Genomic DNA, 19,591 nt, shown 5'->3' on the forward strand with positions numbered 1-19,591 from the left:
CCTGGAAAAGAGCATCGTAATATAGCCCAATTATCCAAGTTAGCACATAAGACCAGAATTTGTTGACATGTATAAGGAACAATCACAGACGTTGGAGAGAAACCAAAAAATTGTACACTTTGTTGTATCCCTAACATAGCTAAGGAAGCAACTGCATCAGGATAATACTCAAGGGATTTTCCAGGGGACATACGTGGATGTATCCACAGTAAAGGACCATCTTGCCACAAAACTCCAGTAGGTTGTCGCACAGTGGCAAGCACACATAGTTGGAGAGGTTTATCCTCTTGAAACCTACAAAGGCTAGCATGTTGTATAGCCTCTTTTACTTTAACCAACACTGACCTGGCTTCCTCAGTAAGAAGTCGAGGGGAAGTAAGATCTGAATCGCCTTTAAGAATTTTATACAAAGGTTTTAATTCAACATTGGGAATATGTAGGTAGCTTTTAATCTAATTTATATCACCCAATAATTTTGGAAATCATTTAGCGTCTGTAATTTATCAGTCCTCAGAGTTATCTTTTGGGGTGTGATAGCTTTACAAGAGATAGTAGCACCAAGATAATTAATGGAGTCCCCTATCTGTAACTCATCAGGTGAAATAAGCAAGCCTTTTAACTGCAGCAAATGTACTAAGTCAGTATAAGCGGCCTCCAACATGCCTTGGGTCTTTGTTGTTAACAAAATATCATCCATATAATGTACACACCTTAATGTTGGATATTTTTGTCTGATTGGAGCAATAGTCACACCGACAAACATTTGACACATGGTAGGACTATTTGTCATGTCCTGCGGCAGAACCACCCACTCAAACCTCTGATCAGGCTACTTGTGATTACACGAAGGCAAGGTGAAAGCAAAACGTTCTGAATCTAGAGGATGTAATGGGATGGAAAAGAAACAATCTTTAATGTCTATACATATCACTGGCCAATTTTTAGGGATAGTAGAAAGCAAAGGCAACCCTCTCTGAATAGATCCCATGAGTTGCATTTGAGCATTAATAGCCCGTAGATCGTGCAGCAACCGCCATTTTCCAGTCTTTTTTTTTTTATAACAAATATGGGTGTATTCCAAGGAGAAGTGGATGGCCTTATATGTCCTAACTTTAACTGTTCTTGAATTAAAACATGTGCTGCATTCAGTTTCTCAGAGGAGAGTGGCCACTGAGGCACCCATACTGGCTCCCCTGATTTCCAGGTAATGGGCACCTGATCCTCAGCGGCCCCTAAGAAAAACCCAACCCATGTCTGTTAAGTTTTGGTATTGATTGTATGGGACGTCTACATCCCTGTAAATTTTTACCTAATCCAAGACCTGGTCTATATCCCATGTCTTGCATCATCTTTTGGGCAACTGCTGAGTATTTATTACTAAGTTGAAACCCCATGTCCTTCATAAGATCACGTCCCCATAGGGAGATTGGAAGATCAAGTACATATGGTTGAAAAATGCCAGAATGTCCTTCAGAATCTTTCCATGATAGATGTCTACAGCTGACTTGTGGAGCTTGAGCATATCCTAAACCCCTCAGCGATTGATCCGAGAGTTGCACCGGCCACCCCTTTGACCAGTCCTTCATTGCTATTATGCTACGATCTGCTCCAGTATCCAGTAATCCTAAAATTGCTTTGCCTTCTATAGTTAATTTTAATGTGGGACGGTCATCCATTTCTAAGGACAAAAATACACAATTTCCCCCTGTTGTTCCAATCTTATCGTTTAATCTCAAATGGGAGCCAGCAGGAAAACGGGTGTGTAGACTGGGTAAAATTAACAATTGAGCAATCCGGTCTCCTGGGGAGATGGACACAATACCTTTTGGAGCTTCTACCATAACCTTTACTGTTCCTATTGTATCCGGATTAATAATTCCAGGGAAGATGTAAAGGCCTTGTAAAGCGGAAGAAGCACGCCCAACTAACAATCCTACAGTACCAGGTGGCAAAGGTCCTTTAAAGTCAGTTTCCACCAATTGGACTCCCATTTTTGGTGTTAATACGAGTCTGGAGGCGGAACAGAGGTCCAGTCCCGTGGCACCTGTAGTGGTTCTCCGCGATCCTTGGGATGTCGTAGAGATGGCCATGTTTCGCTCTCCATGGTCCCATTCTCCATTGCCCCATATATTTGCGGGCCCTGAGGTCGAGGGCCCTTCCGGCCGTTTTTTGGCACCTGTCTATCTGATATTGGCTGGCCATGGATGTCCTTGACTGATCTGCATTCATTAGCCCAATGCTTACCCTTTTTGCAACGAGGACATAGTCCCGGCTGTCGAACAATTGAGGATGACCCTTTTTTGTCCTGTAACTGACATGTTCAGGGACAATCACGCTTAAAATGTCCCTCCTGGCCACATCTAAAGCACTTTCCTGTATGAGGGGGTGGCTTTCGGGTTAGCTGGAGAACGGCAGCAGCCAACCCTGCATTAGTAAGTGGCCCACCTATTTCCCTACAGACTTTCATCCATGCCTCTATTCCTTTATTTTTATATGGGGTTATAGCTGCTTTGCATTCCTTAGTACATTGTTCAAAAACAAGTTGTTTGATCAAAGGCATAGCTCTATCAGGGTCCCCGAATATTTTCCCCGCTGCATCTACCATCCGAGCCACAAAGTCAGAAAAAGGCTCTGTAGGGCCTTGGATGATCTTAGTTAAATTACCAGATACTTCCCCTCTGTTAGGCAAGGACTTCCAGGCTCGGATGCAGATGTTGTTGATTTGCTCATATACTTCCGGTGGGTACCCTGTTTGTTGATTGGCAAATCTGCCCTGTCCCAAAAGCATGTCCTTATCCCAGGCAGGGCATCCCGCCACATGGTTTTGGGCCGCCTGCTCTACTGCCCCCCTAACATAAATGCTCTCCAATCCAGATACTTTCCTGGAGAAACACAGGCGCGCACCAGGCTCGCCCAATCAGACAGAGTCATACAAAAGCGAGAAAGGCCCTCCACCTGGGTAAGTGTAAATACAGCATCCACACCATAGGTTCGGACTGATTCAGCCAATGTCTTGACAATTTTAAAGTCAAGGGGTTCATGATATCGCCCCCGACTGGCATCTTGAAACACAGGGAATGCTAGACCCATGTCCGAATGAACCTTTCTCCATGTTTGTGCATGAAACGTCCTATTGAGTCTTGGGTTAGGGTAGGGTGGAGGGTCAGGAGGAACCTCCACAGCATCCTCCCCCTCTTCCTCATATCCCACATCTGTCTTTGGGTTCTTATGTTCTGTGTAGACAGCCTTACGGGGATCACCTCGCCCTTTAGTTTCACCTTTTCCCCTTTTCTCTCTAGCTTGCCGTGATAGCAATTTCAATACTTCCTCATTGTCTGAACTACTGTCTTCCTCAAAGGCTTTCAATTCAGTCAAATCTGGATAAAGTCTAGTCTTTGGCTGACTTGAACGTTTATCATCTCTATCACTTCCCCCACTCTTAATACTTTCAGCTCCCTCGGACCTCTCCTCATGCAATTGTTCAAGAACCTCCTGTCCTTTGGTTAGGGCGTCCTGACATCTACTGTCAGACAAACAACCCTTTACTAACTTCCATAAAGGAATCACCCCACCTTCGAGGGTCCCTTGTTCGTGTGCAAAATCTAAATCCTTACCTAGTTTTTCCCAGCTGGGGGTCGTGAGACTGCCCGAGTAAGCAAACCACGGGGCCGCTAGATCTACTTGTTTTAAGAACATCTGCAAAGTACTCTGTTTAACTTTTAAACCTTTAGATCGTAGCAGTCCATCCAAGGCTAACAGAATAGGGCTAGAAGCAGAGGCGCCCATTGCGTTAATGCAGAAAGCGAAAGCAAAGAAATAAAGTGAAAGTCCAAAAAATCCCCGCTCTCTCTTTTTACAGAGGAGCGACCCGCTAATTTTCTGCAGATTCCCACTTACCTGGGAACTTACCGGTGCACCACCCTGACCGCTGAAAGTTCTGGATCCTGAGATTGAGAGGTATTCAGTTCCCCGTACGGGCCACCAATTGTCGCGACCCCCTCGCCAGCAAGGAAGACACGACACAGGATTCTTCTTTCAGCGGTTTATTCAGGCCTTAACTCTAGCTTTCTCTCAAGCGCGCTCCTCCCCAAGCACCCACACACAGCCTAATAAAGCTTACTCAAGTCCAATCCAAAGCTGCCACGCGGGGTTTTCTCATAGGGTGTTGAGGGACAGCGCACCAACTTTTCCTAATAAGGAGTTGTTTACCAAGATCTACAACGGAGACCGGCGCCATCTTCTAATGGCGGCAACGGTCTACAACACGGCTCACCATATTTACCCAAATAACCTATTCCTGCTTCAACCTGTTGCTAAATCTCTCCTACAGGTACAACATAAAGCTCGTAAGTTCCTTTTTGAGAACCAGCTCTGAGGGACTACAGATTTCCAACACCCGTTTCAGCCAGGAGACTACTTCTGCATCAAATATTTCCTAAAAAAAAAAAAAGACTAACACTCAGTTGGATGGGATCATACTTAGCCATCTTAACCACTTGAACAATCATGAAAGTAGAGGGACTCACAGCATGGATTTATCACACCTAAGTCAAGACAACAAAAGTGTCTTTTACTACAGAATGGACCGCCCGCAGAGACCAGAGCCATCCTCTAAAGATAGGACTAAAAAAATACTTATATGTTTTCTCTTAACTTTGACTATGTTATAAGGCCCAAGCTCCTGAACCTTGTAGATACAATTTCATCATCTCAAGTGAGAAGATTCTAGCCTGATCAGATGGGTGGATCTGGAAACCAAATCAAAAAGCTGCTTGTGTTAACCCAGGACCAAATTTCACTTTAGGTGATATGTCAGGAAACGCAAACTGCCTTGTATTCCCTAACAATGCAATGGAGCCATCTGATTTTCCCACTGACATCTGTTCTTATACTGTTACTGGAAGACCCACTGTGTCCTATTTTGTTCCCAGTCAAGCATAGTTTGCTTGTGACCTCAGACTGGCCCACTACATCTCCCCAGCCAATTATCTGCATTATGGGACAGGTATTGCCCCAGGTTTATGCCTACAGTGGGCCAGAAGGCACTCACCTCCTTTTAACTAGAGATGTTTTCTAGGTCAAAAGAGCAGTCTGCATTCTTATTCCAGCCCTCTTAGGGTGAGCTGTGGCAGGATCAACTGTGGTGGGAATTGTGGCCTTAATAGAAGGTGAACTATGCCTTTCTGTCCTGACTCAAGAAGTAAGGAAGACCTAGATCATTTAGAACAAGCTATTAACCACCTTTATGACCAGGTTCAATCTCTGACTGAAGTGATTCTTCAAAAACAGGTGAGGTTTAGACCTCTGTTCATGTCCCAAGGGGGACTCTGTGCAGCCCTGAAAGAGGCCTGCTGTTTTTATATGAATAAGTGTGGTATCCTCAAAGCTCCCTAGCCAAGGTAAAATATTCAAGATGAAATTGAGAATGAGAACAAAATGAGTCTATATTCCAGAGACAGTTTAACTAGAATGCCTGGCTAACTACCCTTCTCACTGACCTGGTTGAACCCATAGCCCTGATGTTTATAGGATTATACATTAGGCACCTGCATTTTAAAATGCCCTTTTAAGTTCATTAAACAGTGCATTTCTTCAGTAAAGTTAATGTATAGGAATGGCCATCACAACCCCATACCTCACCTGGAAAGTGAATCAAACATTTAATTGTTTCTAGAAAAGGGGGAAATGCCTTGGTCCAGGTTATATGTGGCTTGACCAAACTTTCTGTTAGCCTGAAATTCCATTTTATGTACAAAATTATTCTCCTGTGACAAAACTCTCTGCAATCCTGATTCTGCTTAACACAGCCTGCTTAGAACCACACAGCTTGGGGAAATGTTTCTGTTATTCTTGTACAATGTAAAATTGTTTTCTTTTTTGGTTCCCCCCACCTTATCTTTTTGGCAATGTACCCTGACTCTACTTGTCATTTTAACCAACTTCTTATGTTGCTATGGTTTTGACTTACTCATGGCTTGCACATTTTTGCTGTAAGGATGCACCCTGCCTTATGCAAGAGTTCTAAGTTTACAGGGGTCACTTGCTTGCTGCCCTTCTGGCCTGCTGGTGAATAATGTCTCATGTCTTGTTTCAAGACTCACCTTGTGATTTAACCTGTAACGTCCCACAACATGTGAATGACCTGCTTAGAGCCATCTGCAATCAAGAACAGCACCTCTGAAATACTTCTGCTGTTCTAAACCGCCCTCTTCATGTGAAAATGAGGCATCCACCAAAATCCCAATTTGTAAAAAAGTCAGGTTATCCAATGAACTTGAGTTTATATGTCACATTGAAAGTAGGCTATATTAAGACGTCAGGATCAGAGACAGTTATATTGTGCCAGAGATTGTTATGGCTCTGCCATATTTGGGTTCCTAATTTTAGTAATAGATACATATTCGCATTAAGCCCTAAAAAGAATAGAAATCAAATATTTGACTTCTACACCATATTTTCAAGCAACTTTTGAGAGGTTAAAGCAAAGCCTCATGACAGCCTTTACCCTAGGCCTGCCTGACTCACAAAGGCATTAAGACTATATATGAATTTCCCAGCACCATATTTTCACCAATGTATGTTTTGGGCACCTTTGTCTAGTATGAGATAACTGTATTTGTCTGAGTTTGCCATTGTGTTTTCTGTCCTATTGTTCTACGTATCTATCTTGATGACAATACTTTAACGTTTTGTTACTGTAACTCTTAGTACAGTTCAAGGTCTGGTATGGTGATGCCTCCTGCTCACTCTTCTTGCTTTGGCTATTCTGGGTCCCTTATTTTTCCAAATAAATTTCATGATTGCCTTTTCTATTTCTATGAGGAATGTTGTTGGGATTCTAATCAGAATTGCATTAAATCTGTATAATGCATTTGATGGTATGACCATTTTGACAATATTAATTCTTCCTATCCAAAAACATGGAAGAGGGCTGGGGATGTGGCTCAAGCAGTAGTGCGCTCGCCTCGCATGCATGCGGCCCAGGTTCGATCCTCAGCACCACATACAAACAAAGATGTTGTGTCCGCCGAGAACTAAAATAAATAAACATTAAAATTCTAAAAAAAAAAAAAACAAACATGGAAGATCTTTCCATCTTCTAAGGTCTTTTTTAATGTCTTTCTTTAGTGTTCTGTAGTTTTCATTGTATAGGTCTTTCATCTCTTTTGTTAGATTGATTCCCAAGTATTTTATGTAGCAAAATGAAATTAAAACACTATCTCTTACCATGCACAAAACTCAACTCAAAGTGGATCAAGAACCTAAAAATTAGACCAGAGTCCCTGCACCTAATAGAAGAAAAAGTAGGCTCAAATCTTCACCAACTCATATTAATTCCTGACTTCTTAACCAGACTCCTAAAGCACAAGAAATGTATAATTAATAAATGAGATAGATTCAAACTAAAAATCTTCTTCTTAGCAAATGAAACAATAACATGAAGAAAGAGCCCACAGAGTGGGAGAAAAATCTTTACTACAAGGACATCAGATATAGCACTAATTTGCAGGCTATTAAAAGAACTCAAAAACCTTAACACACACACACATATATAAATTATAAACATTATATATCTATATATCTATCTATCTATATATATATCCCAATCAATGAATGGACTATAGATCTGAACAGACCACTTCTCAGAAGAAGATATATACTTGATCAACAAATATATTTTTAAAAATGTTCAACTTCTCTAGTAATTAGAAAAATGCAAATCAAAACTACTATAAGATTTTATTTCATTCCTCCAGTCAGAATGGCATTATACATTATGCCATTATAATAAATGTTGGTGAGGATGTGGGAAAAAAGGTACCCTCATACATTGCTGGTGGCACTGCAAATTGGTGTACCCAGTATGGAAAGTAGTGTGGAGATTCCTTAGAAAACTTGGAATGAAACCACCACTTGATTCAGCTATCCCACTCCTCAGTCTATACACAAAGAATTTAAAATAAGCATACTATAGTGAGGCAGTCACATCAATGTTCATAGCAGCTCAATTCACAATATCTAAACTGTGGAGCCAACCTAGATGTCCTTCAATAGACAAGCAGGTAAATAATCTGTAGTATTATATGTACAATGGAATATTACTCAGCATTAAGAGATAAAATTATGGCATGTGCAGGTAAAATGGATGGACTGAAAACTATCATGCTAAGAGAAGTAAGCCAATCCCAAAAACCCAAATACCAAATGTTCTTTCTGATAAGTGGATGCTGATCCATATGGGGGTGTAGGGGGGAAGAATGGAGAAACTGTACAAATGGAAGGGAGATGAGGAGAGTGGGCATGGGGATAGGAAAGATGGCAGAATGAGATGGACATCATTAACCTAGGTACATGTATAACTGCACATATGGAGTGACTCATGTACAACCAGAGAAATGAAAATTTGTGCTCCACTTATGTACAATGAATCAAAACACATTCTGCTGTCATGTATAACTAGTTAGAATAATTTTTTACAAAAAGACTATATATGAACAAGAAAGAAAATACAGCCTTTAGAGTTCTCCTATGGACACTGGTGACACTGCAACCAGTATCCTATCTGTGAAAACAACTTGAACACAGTAAAAGAACTGTCCTCTGCTTTCGTGGCATGATGGCCACCTGCGATTTACTTCAAGAGGTTGAGAAACCCACTCTAAGAAAACCCACTACTCTTGTGTGTTGAGTCCTCATGTTGCTCAAACAGAAAGATGTGTATCCGCGGGCTGCTGGGAGGGTAGAAAGACTCCAGGCCATCCTATTAAACACTCCAAATGTCAGCCTCAAGAGAACAATGCCCACTTTAAGTCAAGCAATCTGTGCCAGCAGAAGGTCATGGGCCAACACAGTATGACTGCTCAGAGAGCTTGGGGACTCTTCAACAAGTGGGATTTGCTTCAGGAGCCTATCATTGAGCCAGACTGGGCCTCTTCACTAATAAAAGCTAGTTCATGGACAATGGCCTGTGGATAGCTGGATACTCCGCAGTCAAGCAACAACAGATATTTAAAGCTGAGCCTTGAAAAACCCAGAGATAGGCACTGCTGCCTGGAACTAAAATGTGTCTGGCTCAGGGTCAAGTCATCCTATCAAATGGGAAATTCTTCCACAATTATTCTGCTTACCTAAGTATTGAATGATCTTCCCACCATGAGGCACTGTGCTGGGCCCTCCTGTCTGAGCACCTGGAAAATTCTCTGGGATAATCTTTTGACTTCCTTAGAATTGTTTTATCTCCTTTCCCAACTCTGAAAACCCAAGAACAAGGAGAAACTCTGCCTTCCTTTTCAATATGAGAAGCTAAGTGGCTGACCAACAATGCATCTCCAAAGAACTAAAACTAGTGTTGGGGGAAGACAATCCTAATGCCCCAATCCATGACCTCCTTACAAAACCTATACCAGAATATTCCTGTATTCTCCAGGGTATCATGCATACATATATACAATTTTTAGTTTTTTAAGATCATTTTAAGGCAGGGTCTTTTAAAGATGCAGAGAGTCTCACTATGATGCTGAGAATGGCTTCAAATTTGTGATCCTCCTTCCTCAGCCTGTTGAGTACCTTGGGTTACAGGCTTGTGCCACCACACCTGACTTATTTTTTAACTTTTATAGAGAAGGATTCTATAGGTGGAAGCAGTGGTAAAAGTTCAAGTTAAGCCTCATGAATTTAGCCAAGTGCTATCTTAAAAGTAAAAATTAAAATTGACTGGGGCCAGGTACAGTGGCACCCACCTGTAATCCTAGCAACTTAGGAGGCTGAGGCATGAGGATCATGAGTTCAAAGCGAAGCTCAGCAAAAGTGAGGTGCTAAACAACTCAGTGAGAACCTGTCTATAGATAAAATACAAAATAGGGCTGGGGATGTGGCTCAGAAGTTGATTTCTATCCCCAGTAACTACAACAACAATAACAACAAAAAGACTGTGGATACATCTCAGGGGCAAGGAAACCCTAGGTTCAAACCCCACTAACAAAAGGAAAGATTATGCTGCCATTTAAAATAACATAGATGAAGCTGGAGAACATCATGGTAAGTGAAATGATCCAGACACAGAGAGAAATATTTTGCATACTCTATGTGTGGAATCTGGGGGAAATTTTGAATGCACAGAGAATGTGTGGTTACTACAGAACAATCCTTAATAATAGTGTCCAATATACTAGATATTCCAAAGATAGTAAAAGTTTAGATTTTCCTATTACAGAATGAAGTAATTATGGGAAATGATGAATTTTCTTAACACACATCCACTGTATGTATTAATAAGATTTGATGTGATATTTTCATATAAGCATGCACATGTACTGATCATGTCCAACAACCCTTCTTCCACTCTTGATGCCCCAGAACCATTCTCAGACAGAGTGAAAACTCTACTTTTACATCAGTTTTATTCCATCTGCCATGTCTAATAGACAGCAAGTGATATCTCTTTCTGGGTTTGTCTTTTGTCACTTAGCATTACATTATTCAGTTCCATCTATTTTGCTGGACATGACAGGATCCCACCTTTGTCTATGGATGGATACTAATACACCATTGTGAATACACAACATACTTTCTGATGCATATGTTAAAATGTTACCTATATCACTTATTTTTCTCTTTGTATATAATGCTAAACATGTTATTAAATAACATAAATTTATACAACAAAAGAAAATTTAGAATAATAAATTATGAAAGTATGCTCTTGGCCTGATTTTATCCAACTGAAAAGAAGTAATCAGGAGCATGAAAATAAATTCATGGTCCTATTTTATATTAAATTTGATGATAAATAAGACAAAAATATGTTCATTTTCTCTAAACCTGTCACTCACTAAAGAAATTTGGGAATCTTCAGTAGATTCTATTACACTGAAAACTTCTCTTCTACAAACAATGAACAGCTGGGTGATAGATGAGCAATTCATAATCTTTCTGCCAACTTAAACTTCCAGCATTCTAATTATTTCACTTTTGACCAAGTCCTAACCAGAAGCATTTTTTAAACAATATATCCACTGCAATGTTTATACTCATATCTTCTATGATCCTACAATGAAACCTCAGGGACCCTGTTCTTCAAACTCAGGGAGCTCAGCATGGATTTTGAATCCTCTTCCTCACACTTTGAAATACCTAGTCTCCCTTCATCACAGCCCATGATCCCATGTCTCTGTGTTCATACCAGCCTTCTCAACTCCACCTCCCCAGGTGCTGGCACTCCCCCTCCCTCTGCCACAGTTACACCTTCCGGCCTGCTGCATCTGAGCCTCCATCTGGTCCCCAGTTGACCCCCGCCCCTTGCTCCTTTCCCCACTCCTACAGCTTGCAGTCTGCCAACCTCTCCTAGCAGCCATAGTCTCACGTCCTGCCCAGCCTCTCCTTCATCCTAGGATTAACCTCACTTGCCTCCTATCAGAGAGCACTCGGCTGGGCTGGGGTCAGTGCTGCAGCCCAGCCCACTGTTGCCCCTTTCTCCTCCCCTGTTTCTATGAACCAGTAAAGAGGGAGTCACACTTCTCTTTTACCGTTTGCTTGCTTTGCCTTTAACAAATACTTCCCTAGAACTATATGAAAAAGGAAAGCAGCATTAGCCACTGGGTAGAATGGAGGGTGGTAAGAGGAAGAGGGCAGGGAGAGTTGTTGGGGATCATCAATGCTCTGTGTCTTGTTGGAGGCAGTAGAGACAGGAAGTGCTCCCTCTATGGTAATTCAAGGATCTTTATCATTTTGAAGTTTTCCCTCTTCTTGCTCAATAAGACCTAATTTATTACATAAAATTTGGGGTAAGAGCATAAAGGAGGGATTTAAATGGGCACTAGAGGACACTTTTAATAGTGAATATGATAATTTTGTTGATTGAAAACCTGGTTTCATGGATGTGTACATGTACATATGTTTAAACGTAAAAGCATAAACCTTTGATGTATACAAGTTAACATATGTCCATCAAACTTGCATAAGACTGTAAAAAAAATGGAATGCATCTAAAGCTGAGGCTAAAAAGAAAATATAGAGTCTTTAACCAGTTAACTATAAAAAGATGAAGAATGTATCAGCAAGTAATCGCACTCAGTAATTTGGAAAAAACAAAATTTATAAAAATAAAAACAAAGAAAATGCTAACCAAAAAAGCAAAATTTGAAAATATGGAAACACACACACACACACACAACACAGGGGATCACTAATGTCAAAGGTTGTTCCTTGAGAAGACAATTGAAATTGAAAGAACTCTGGTAAATTTGACAAATAAACATTGCATTAACTATATATTATATAATTCTATATATATGTACATATACAACATGTTTCAATTAATGATGAGAATATATTCTGGAAGATGTATTGTAAGATGATTTCATCATCATAGAGAGTGCTGAGGAGCCCTAAATTGTATGAACTACTATGTGCATAGGCTATATGCTACCACCAATGTACATAAAGTCTATCCTTAACCAAAACACCATTATTCCACACATGTATATTACAAAGTTACAGTGTTCAGTGTAGACCATGTAGTTAAAGAAATAATTAGGCTGTGGAACTAAAAATAAAACCCTTCATACATCCCTTGCTATTAGACAATGATAAGGGAATAAAAAATGGCATTTCCCCCCCCCCAAAAAAAAATGCAGAAATAATGGGACATCTTTGTGAAAATAAAAATGCTATTGTACCCTTCACCCATATCACATAAGAACTGATTTTCAGATGCAATAAATTCTGAACTCAAAAGAAAATATAAAGCATTGGAAAGTCAGTGTAAGAAAGGGTGGACTAGGGTGCATATAGTGGTGCACACCTGCAATATCAGTTGCTCTGGAGGCTAAGGCAGGAGGATCACAATTGTGAGGCCAGCCGCAACAACTCAGCAACATCCTGAGGCAAAATAATATTTTTCAAAGGGCTGAGGATGCAACTCAGTGATAGGACCCCTGACTTCAATCCCCAGTATCACAAAAGAAGAAGGAAAATAACAACAAATATAAAAGAGAACTATTTCTCTGCAAAGTTACACAACATTTTTTAAATTTATAAATTATACAATACCAATAAAAAACTCTATTTATCAAATGATACCAATAAAAAGTGCAAGGAGAAGTCACAAAGTCAAGAAACTCATCTTCTCACATATAATCAAATACACAATGAAACGTTTAGAGAGAGACCCCAAGAGAAAAGCAAGCAAGAGCCTTGAAAAATCACTTTTTAAAGGACACATCTAAGTGTTCAATAATCATAGAAGACTCAACCTCTTTAGAAATTAGAGAAATGTAAAATAAAAAAACACGTAATACACAGAAAATTAAATAATATTGATGACTATATGGAGTAAATGAATGCTCATGAAGTAAAGATGAAGTTTAAGTTGTCATTATCTATCTGTGGAAACTATTTTGCCACTAAAGATACATGATACTCCTCCACCAGAAACAGAGGCTCCTAGAAATGGCAGCAGATGTGAACCCTAATGACATAGAAGGACACAGCTATATTGCCCAAAGACCTGAGGCCCAGGGGTGTGCCTAAGGAGCCTGCACACTCAGGAAGAGGAACAACAAATGTGGGAAATAATGGTTTCTAGGAGCCAGACACATTTATGTCATAGTACATACAATTATTAAAATAGTATACTACATGTCAGTTTTCAATAAGTGTCACACAAATGTTGCATTTAACACAAAGCATGTTTTAAAAAGAAATGTGTAAACTTTAGGAGAACATAAAATACACAGAAGAACATAAAAGACTCAATTACACATCCCATGTATAGATGACAAAACTCTTCATTATCAAGGTGATCATTTCCCCAAGTTAATCTAGAATAATATCCCATCAAAATTTTATCATGCAAAAGTAGCAGCTATCATTTCCTGACACTAATGTATATGAGTGAACTATACTATTACAAAAATAAAGACCCCAGAATCACAATACAGAAAATTCCACAGGTACATTCATATGTATATAAAAATCATTTGTATTGTTAAGTGCAACAGAAGAATCTACACATCCAACCATATCAAGAAACGTATTTAATGTGAATGAACGACACAACGCAACCTAAAGGTAGATGTTAGAACTGGAGGCACAGACTACTGGTAGAGTGTGTGCAGCAAGGGTGTGGCCCTGAGTTGTAGTCCAGTACTCCCCAAGAAGCAGAGGTTAAGCAGGATAATATTCCAAACAGAGCAGACTAGGGGGCTGCTGACTCTCCCTTCATGAGACACCAAACATCTGCTTCTGTTTTGAGTCCCTCTTAAACAGACTCCTAAATGAGTTGAGAGATGTATATACAATGAACAACTGAGAAAACTACTCATCATCAGATGAGTAGGAAAAGTTGAGGTACACTTGGGCATAACTCATGCCTTAAGCAATGAGCCTATAATTCGGACAGAATACTCCAAATCTAGTGTCACCTTGAGTAGAGATGATTGGGGTCAAAAATAAAGCATATTTAACTAAATTGCCTGTAGTTGGACCTGAATTTATCTGGTGCACAGAGAGGAAGGGACTAGAAATACACCAGTATCAAGACCAGAGGACAAACTAATGGTTTTCTATGGCTGTGCATAATCCCTGGGCTTCTTCCCTGGGACAAGTAGGAAGAGTTAAATCTCCAGGGGTCCCAGTTTATTCCTAGAAAAGATTTGCCAGCAAATTCTGCAAATTGCTGTTGCTAACAGCTGAGCTTCTTTGTAGCCAGCACCAGAGTTAACAGGGAAACACAGTCCACCACAGGAAGCCCAAGTGGGAGTACAGCACTTCCTGAGCCCACCCACCCACCACACAGCTACTCAGTAGGAACCAGGCCTGCCAATTCTTTCTTTAAGAAATTTGAGGGGCTGGGGTTGTGGCTCAGCGGTAGAGCACTCACCTAGCACGTGCGAGGCCCTGGGTTCGATCCTCAGCACCACATAAAAATAAATAAATAAAATAAAGGTGTTGTGTCCAACTATAACTAAAAAAATAAAATATTTTTTTAAAAAAAAGAAAAGAAATTTGAGCATGCAAAATTTGAGTGTCCCAACTTTAACTCATTTCATTCAATGAACTGCATCCAAAACCCCCAAACCCTGGGAGAAATGGCAATTGAGCATGTGTGTATCTCCCCAGATCACAGAGGAGGGGCTTCACATTGGTGTGCAACCCTTAAGTGGGCTACAGACCTCACCAGGAGTGAAGAAAAATGGTTAAAAAGCACAGATCCTTGTTTTGCTTGTGTGTTGTGGTTGTTATTTTGTACCAGGGATTGAACCCTCAGGAAGTTTACAACTGAATCACATCCCTGGCCCTTTTATTATTTTTTATTTGGGGACAAGGTCATGTTCAGCTGCTTAGGGCCTTGCTAAGTGGCTGAGGCTGGCTTTGAACTGTTGCAATCCTCCTGCCTTGGCCTCCCCAGGTGATGGGAATACAGGCATGCACCACCATGCCCACCTACACATCTCTGCTTATTCTCTTTATTTCTAGAAGAGGTTCACAGCTCCTTCTTCCAGTGGCTACTGGGCAGCCTGAATTCTAGCAAGCTTGCATCAGAATTTAGTGCTCCAGTCAACTGTAAGACCTCCTGCAGCCTAAGCAAATGAGGTCTCTGATCGTATGGAAATGGAAGAAAGAACCCCTTTTACACTGTTTCTAGAATATAAATTTGGTACAGATTTTTTTTATAAATAGCATGAAAGCTGTTTAAAAACTAAATATAGAACTACTATATGATACACTGATAATAATACTGGGTACACAGCCAAAGAAACTGGAATCCCTCTGTTAATAAAAGACTTCATACTCATCTTCACTTGGCAGTATACACAGTAGCCAAGGTAAGGGAAAAAGTGTCTTTTGGATAAAGGGTGCACCAGGAGATTCCTCCCACCTGCAGGACACTCAGCTACTCTTGAGAGACTACACCCCTAAATTCAGACAGCTTTCTAATAGGTTAAGACCCAGGTACTGATGTTCATGAGACACTCCAAGAGAACTTAGGCCAGCTGTGGGATCCTCGCATCAAGCAGTTCTGAAACATGGGATCAGGAAAATATCAGAGGGGATAATGAGAACCCAGTGACATAAAGTCTACATGGGGGAAAGTCATTTTGACCAGGTAAGGACGGACACACACAAGTTTACACCATGTAAGACTTTTTTTTTTTTTTTTTGTACCAGGGGTTCAACTCAGGGCCACTTAACCCCTGAGCCATATCCCCAGCCCTTTTTTGAATTTTATTTAGACACAGGATCTTACTGACTTGCTTAGGACCTTGATAAGTTGCTGAGGTTGGGTGGAACTCAGGATGTTCCTGCCTCAGACTCCTGAGCCACTGGGATTACAGATTGTTGTAACAGACTCAGGGCCACCAAGCCTGGCACTACCAAAGTTTCATACAGATTCACATGAATGTTGTATTTCACATGTGAACATGTTTCTTAAAAGAAATATGTGGGATTTATGAGAAACTAAAATATACACAAGTACATAAAAGACTCAATTATACACCCCATTTACCAATGACAAAAATCATCATTAAAAGAATGACCATTTCCCCCACCCTTATCTATAATATTTATTATCCCATCAAAACTGCTCTGTACACACATGAATATATCACAGTGAATTTCACCATTATGTTTATCTATAAACCAGCAGTTTAAAACTATAAATAAATAGAAGAAGACCAGGAGAGGAGGGAGAATGGGGAGGTGGGAGGTGAGGAAAAAGGGGAAGAACCACTAAAATGGAGCAAATTACATTCATGCTTGTATGATTATGTCAAATAAACCCCAACATTATGTATAACTATAATGCACTAATAAAAAAAATTCAGCATGCTTTATTTGTAATGGAATAAGGAACCAAAGAGTAAATTTCTAAAAGTTATCCATACAGTTAAATATATCATTTAGCCAAGAAACCTTTTAATTATAAGAGCAAAAGAAGGAGCTATCATTACTAGATAGTGTATATCATGAAAATATAATAATATCATAATGATCATGGAATCACAGAATAAAAAATCCATAAATGAATCCATATAATTGTGTGTTTTTTTGTTTTTTTGTTTTGGTGCTGGGGTTTAAACCCAAGGGCGCTTATCCCCTGCCTTTTTTTTTTTGTATTTTATTTATTAATAAGGTCTCACAGAGTTGCTGAGGGCCTCACTAAGTTTCTGAGGCTGGCTTTTAACTCCTGATCTTCCTGCCTTATCCTCCTGAGCCACTGGGAGTACAGGTGAGCCTGGCTGAAAATCGTACTCTTAAATTCAATAGAAAGGTCTGTATAAATCCGACCATATCTAGGCCAGTCTCAGCAACTTAGCTACACCCTGTCTCAAAATAAAAAATAAAAAGTACTCATGTAGCCCCCAAAAGAACCACTAGCAAAATGAAGCTTCTCTTCTTGTCTGCAAGATTGTTACAAAGAATGTTAGCATTTTTTTTTTCTTCCAGAGCGCTCTCTGTGGTTTGAGCTTGCTCTTTCAAGTAGAACACAGGTGTGCAGACAGATGTCACACACTCTGCTTCAAGAAAGCTTGCTGTACATGTTATTATTTTTGTTTTCCTTGGTAAAATAATAACCTGTGAAACCTCTCTATATCCTAAAATTATGGGGAAAAAAAAGTAGCTGCCCTGTAACCACGCACTGACTATAAATCTCAGAGAAGTTCCCTACCAGGGTCCCCGCATTGCTCCCTCTGGACGGCTGCAACTTAAGTAAACCTGCTGCCCGCGAATTCCTCAGGTGCCGCCCCCTCCGCCCTACATCAGAACCAGGGATGGGGCTCCTGGTAAAGCACCCTGCGGAAGGAAGGTTGGGGAGGAGGGAGAAAAAGCAAGAAAGCCAGCTAGCTTAGGAGGACGGCGGCAGCGAAGCCCAGAGCCACTGCTCCTCTCCTGCAGGAAAATCCCACGTGGAGAGAATTCTCCGACAGCCGCCCACCTGTCAATCACCACCCACCTGAGAAGACCGGGCTGCTGGCGCTCTAGGCCAGCCGAGGGGGTGCAGCAGGCTGGGCAGGAGCTCCGCTGCCGACACGCTCCCCACCTGGCTGGCCAGGGGCCTGAGGGGACACTGCCAGGAGGAGGGCTCAGGCCGCGGACCCCGGAGTCCCCAGCAGCTCCTGGCCCCACCGTAGCCAGTCCCGCGGTTCCAACGACCTCCCTCCCCGGGCTCAAGAGGCCCCGCCACACTCACCATTTCCTGGCGCTCGGGAGTCAGGCGGCCGCCAGGAATCTTCAGCACCTGCAGGGCAAAGCCACCTGGGACCCCAGGGCTGGCGACAGAAGCCTAGAGCCAGATAGCGAGAAGGGCGGCTCAGAAGGAAAGGGCCCGGCCAGATCACGGAAGCCGCCCTTGTCCTCGCTGGCTGAGTCGGGATTGGACGGTTCTCCCCAAGTGCTCTCCGCTGCACCGGGCTGCAGACCCGCCCCGCAGGCTGAGCCCAGAGAGCCTTCTTTCTGAGTGACAGTAGACGACATCCAACCCAGGAATCAGTGAGGCCAGAATGACAGGTTCCTGGTGACAGCTTTTACTTTTCCTCCTGAGGTCTGCGAATTGTATAAGAGGGCCTCAGGCTACAGCTAATCCTAGGCAAAGTTTCCTTATAGAAGAGTGATGTAGCAGCGCCAGCGGACATGTGCGATGAACCTCGCATACAAGGTGATTTCAACTTAAGAATTATATGTCTGCATAGTATTCACGAGTGGAAATAATATATTTACAATTACTGTGCAATTTCATTTAACTTTTCTTCTCTCTCTCGTTGTTTGAGTAGATAGAATGAACTGGGAAGTAATCCCCTAAAACAGCAATGTCCAATGAAAACCATATGTGAAGCACAAGGATAACTTAAAATTTTCTAATATTCACTTTAAAAATTTAAAAAGAGAGGGGGAATTGATTGTAATGCTATAAACCAATATATTCAGAATATTATCCAGATTATTATCATTAATGTAGCCCCAAAAGAATGTGAATAGGATTTTTTTTTTCCTGCAGAGACCTGTGGTTTGAAGCTTCATCTTTCGTGTAAATGCCAGTTTTGCAGACAAATGTTGTAACAGATTCTGTCTCAAGAAAGCTTGCTGTACAAAAGTTATTATGTTTAAAAAAAAAAAAACCTGTGAAACCTGTCTGTGCTAAAAATATGTGTGTGGGGGGGAAGTAACTGCTATGTAACCACCCAGTATAATGTAAACACCCACTGAGGATGAATCTCAAAGGATTCTCCAACCCTGGATCCAGAGAGATTTTTCAGCCTTAGCTCCTCTGGACCACTAAAGCTTACATAAACCTGCTTCCTACAAATTCCTTGGGAGTTCTACCTCAACTGTCCTACATCGGTGTGACCCATATAAAATTACTAATGAAGCATATGTACTTTTGGAACTATATCCCCAAACTCACTGGATTTTAACCTTCTAGGATATCTTATTTTGCAGCAAACACATTTCAGATTTGACTATTATAGGCCCCCTGTTTTCTGAAACATAAAGAGCCTGGTCCCCTGTTTTTTATGCCAGAGGTGACAAATACAGTTCCTTAATAATATTTCTCCTCAGACCCAACATCCCAGGGAGACAGTACCCT

General features: G+C 41.0%; 1 protein-coding gene across 1 annotated transcript in view; it reads right to left on the reverse strand.

The window, feature by feature from the left end:
- LOC124099504 (zinc finger protein 345) overlaps positions 1-18,527 on the reverse strand; it is a 38,797-nt gene extending 20,270 nt beyond the window's left edge. The window contains exon 1 of the mRNA XM_046454648.1: positions 18,197-18,527. Coding sequence (XP_046310604.1) covers positions 18,197-18,199 — 3 coding nt within the window. The 5' untranslated portion in view covers positions 18,200-18,527. The remainder of the gene's footprint in view (positions 1-18,196) is intronic.
- Between the last annotated feature and the right edge of the window lie 1,064 nt (positions 18,528-19,591).

This window comes from Marmota monax, unplaced genomic scaffold (genome assembly GCF_021218885.2).
Source record: "Marmota monax isolate L192 unplaced genomic scaffold, Marmota_monax_Labrador192_F-V1.1 WCK01_AAM20220418_F8-fsc00596, whole genome shotgun sequence".
Lineage (NCBI taxonomy): Eukaryota > Metazoa > Chordata > Mammalia > Rodentia > Sciuridae > Marmota > Marmota monax.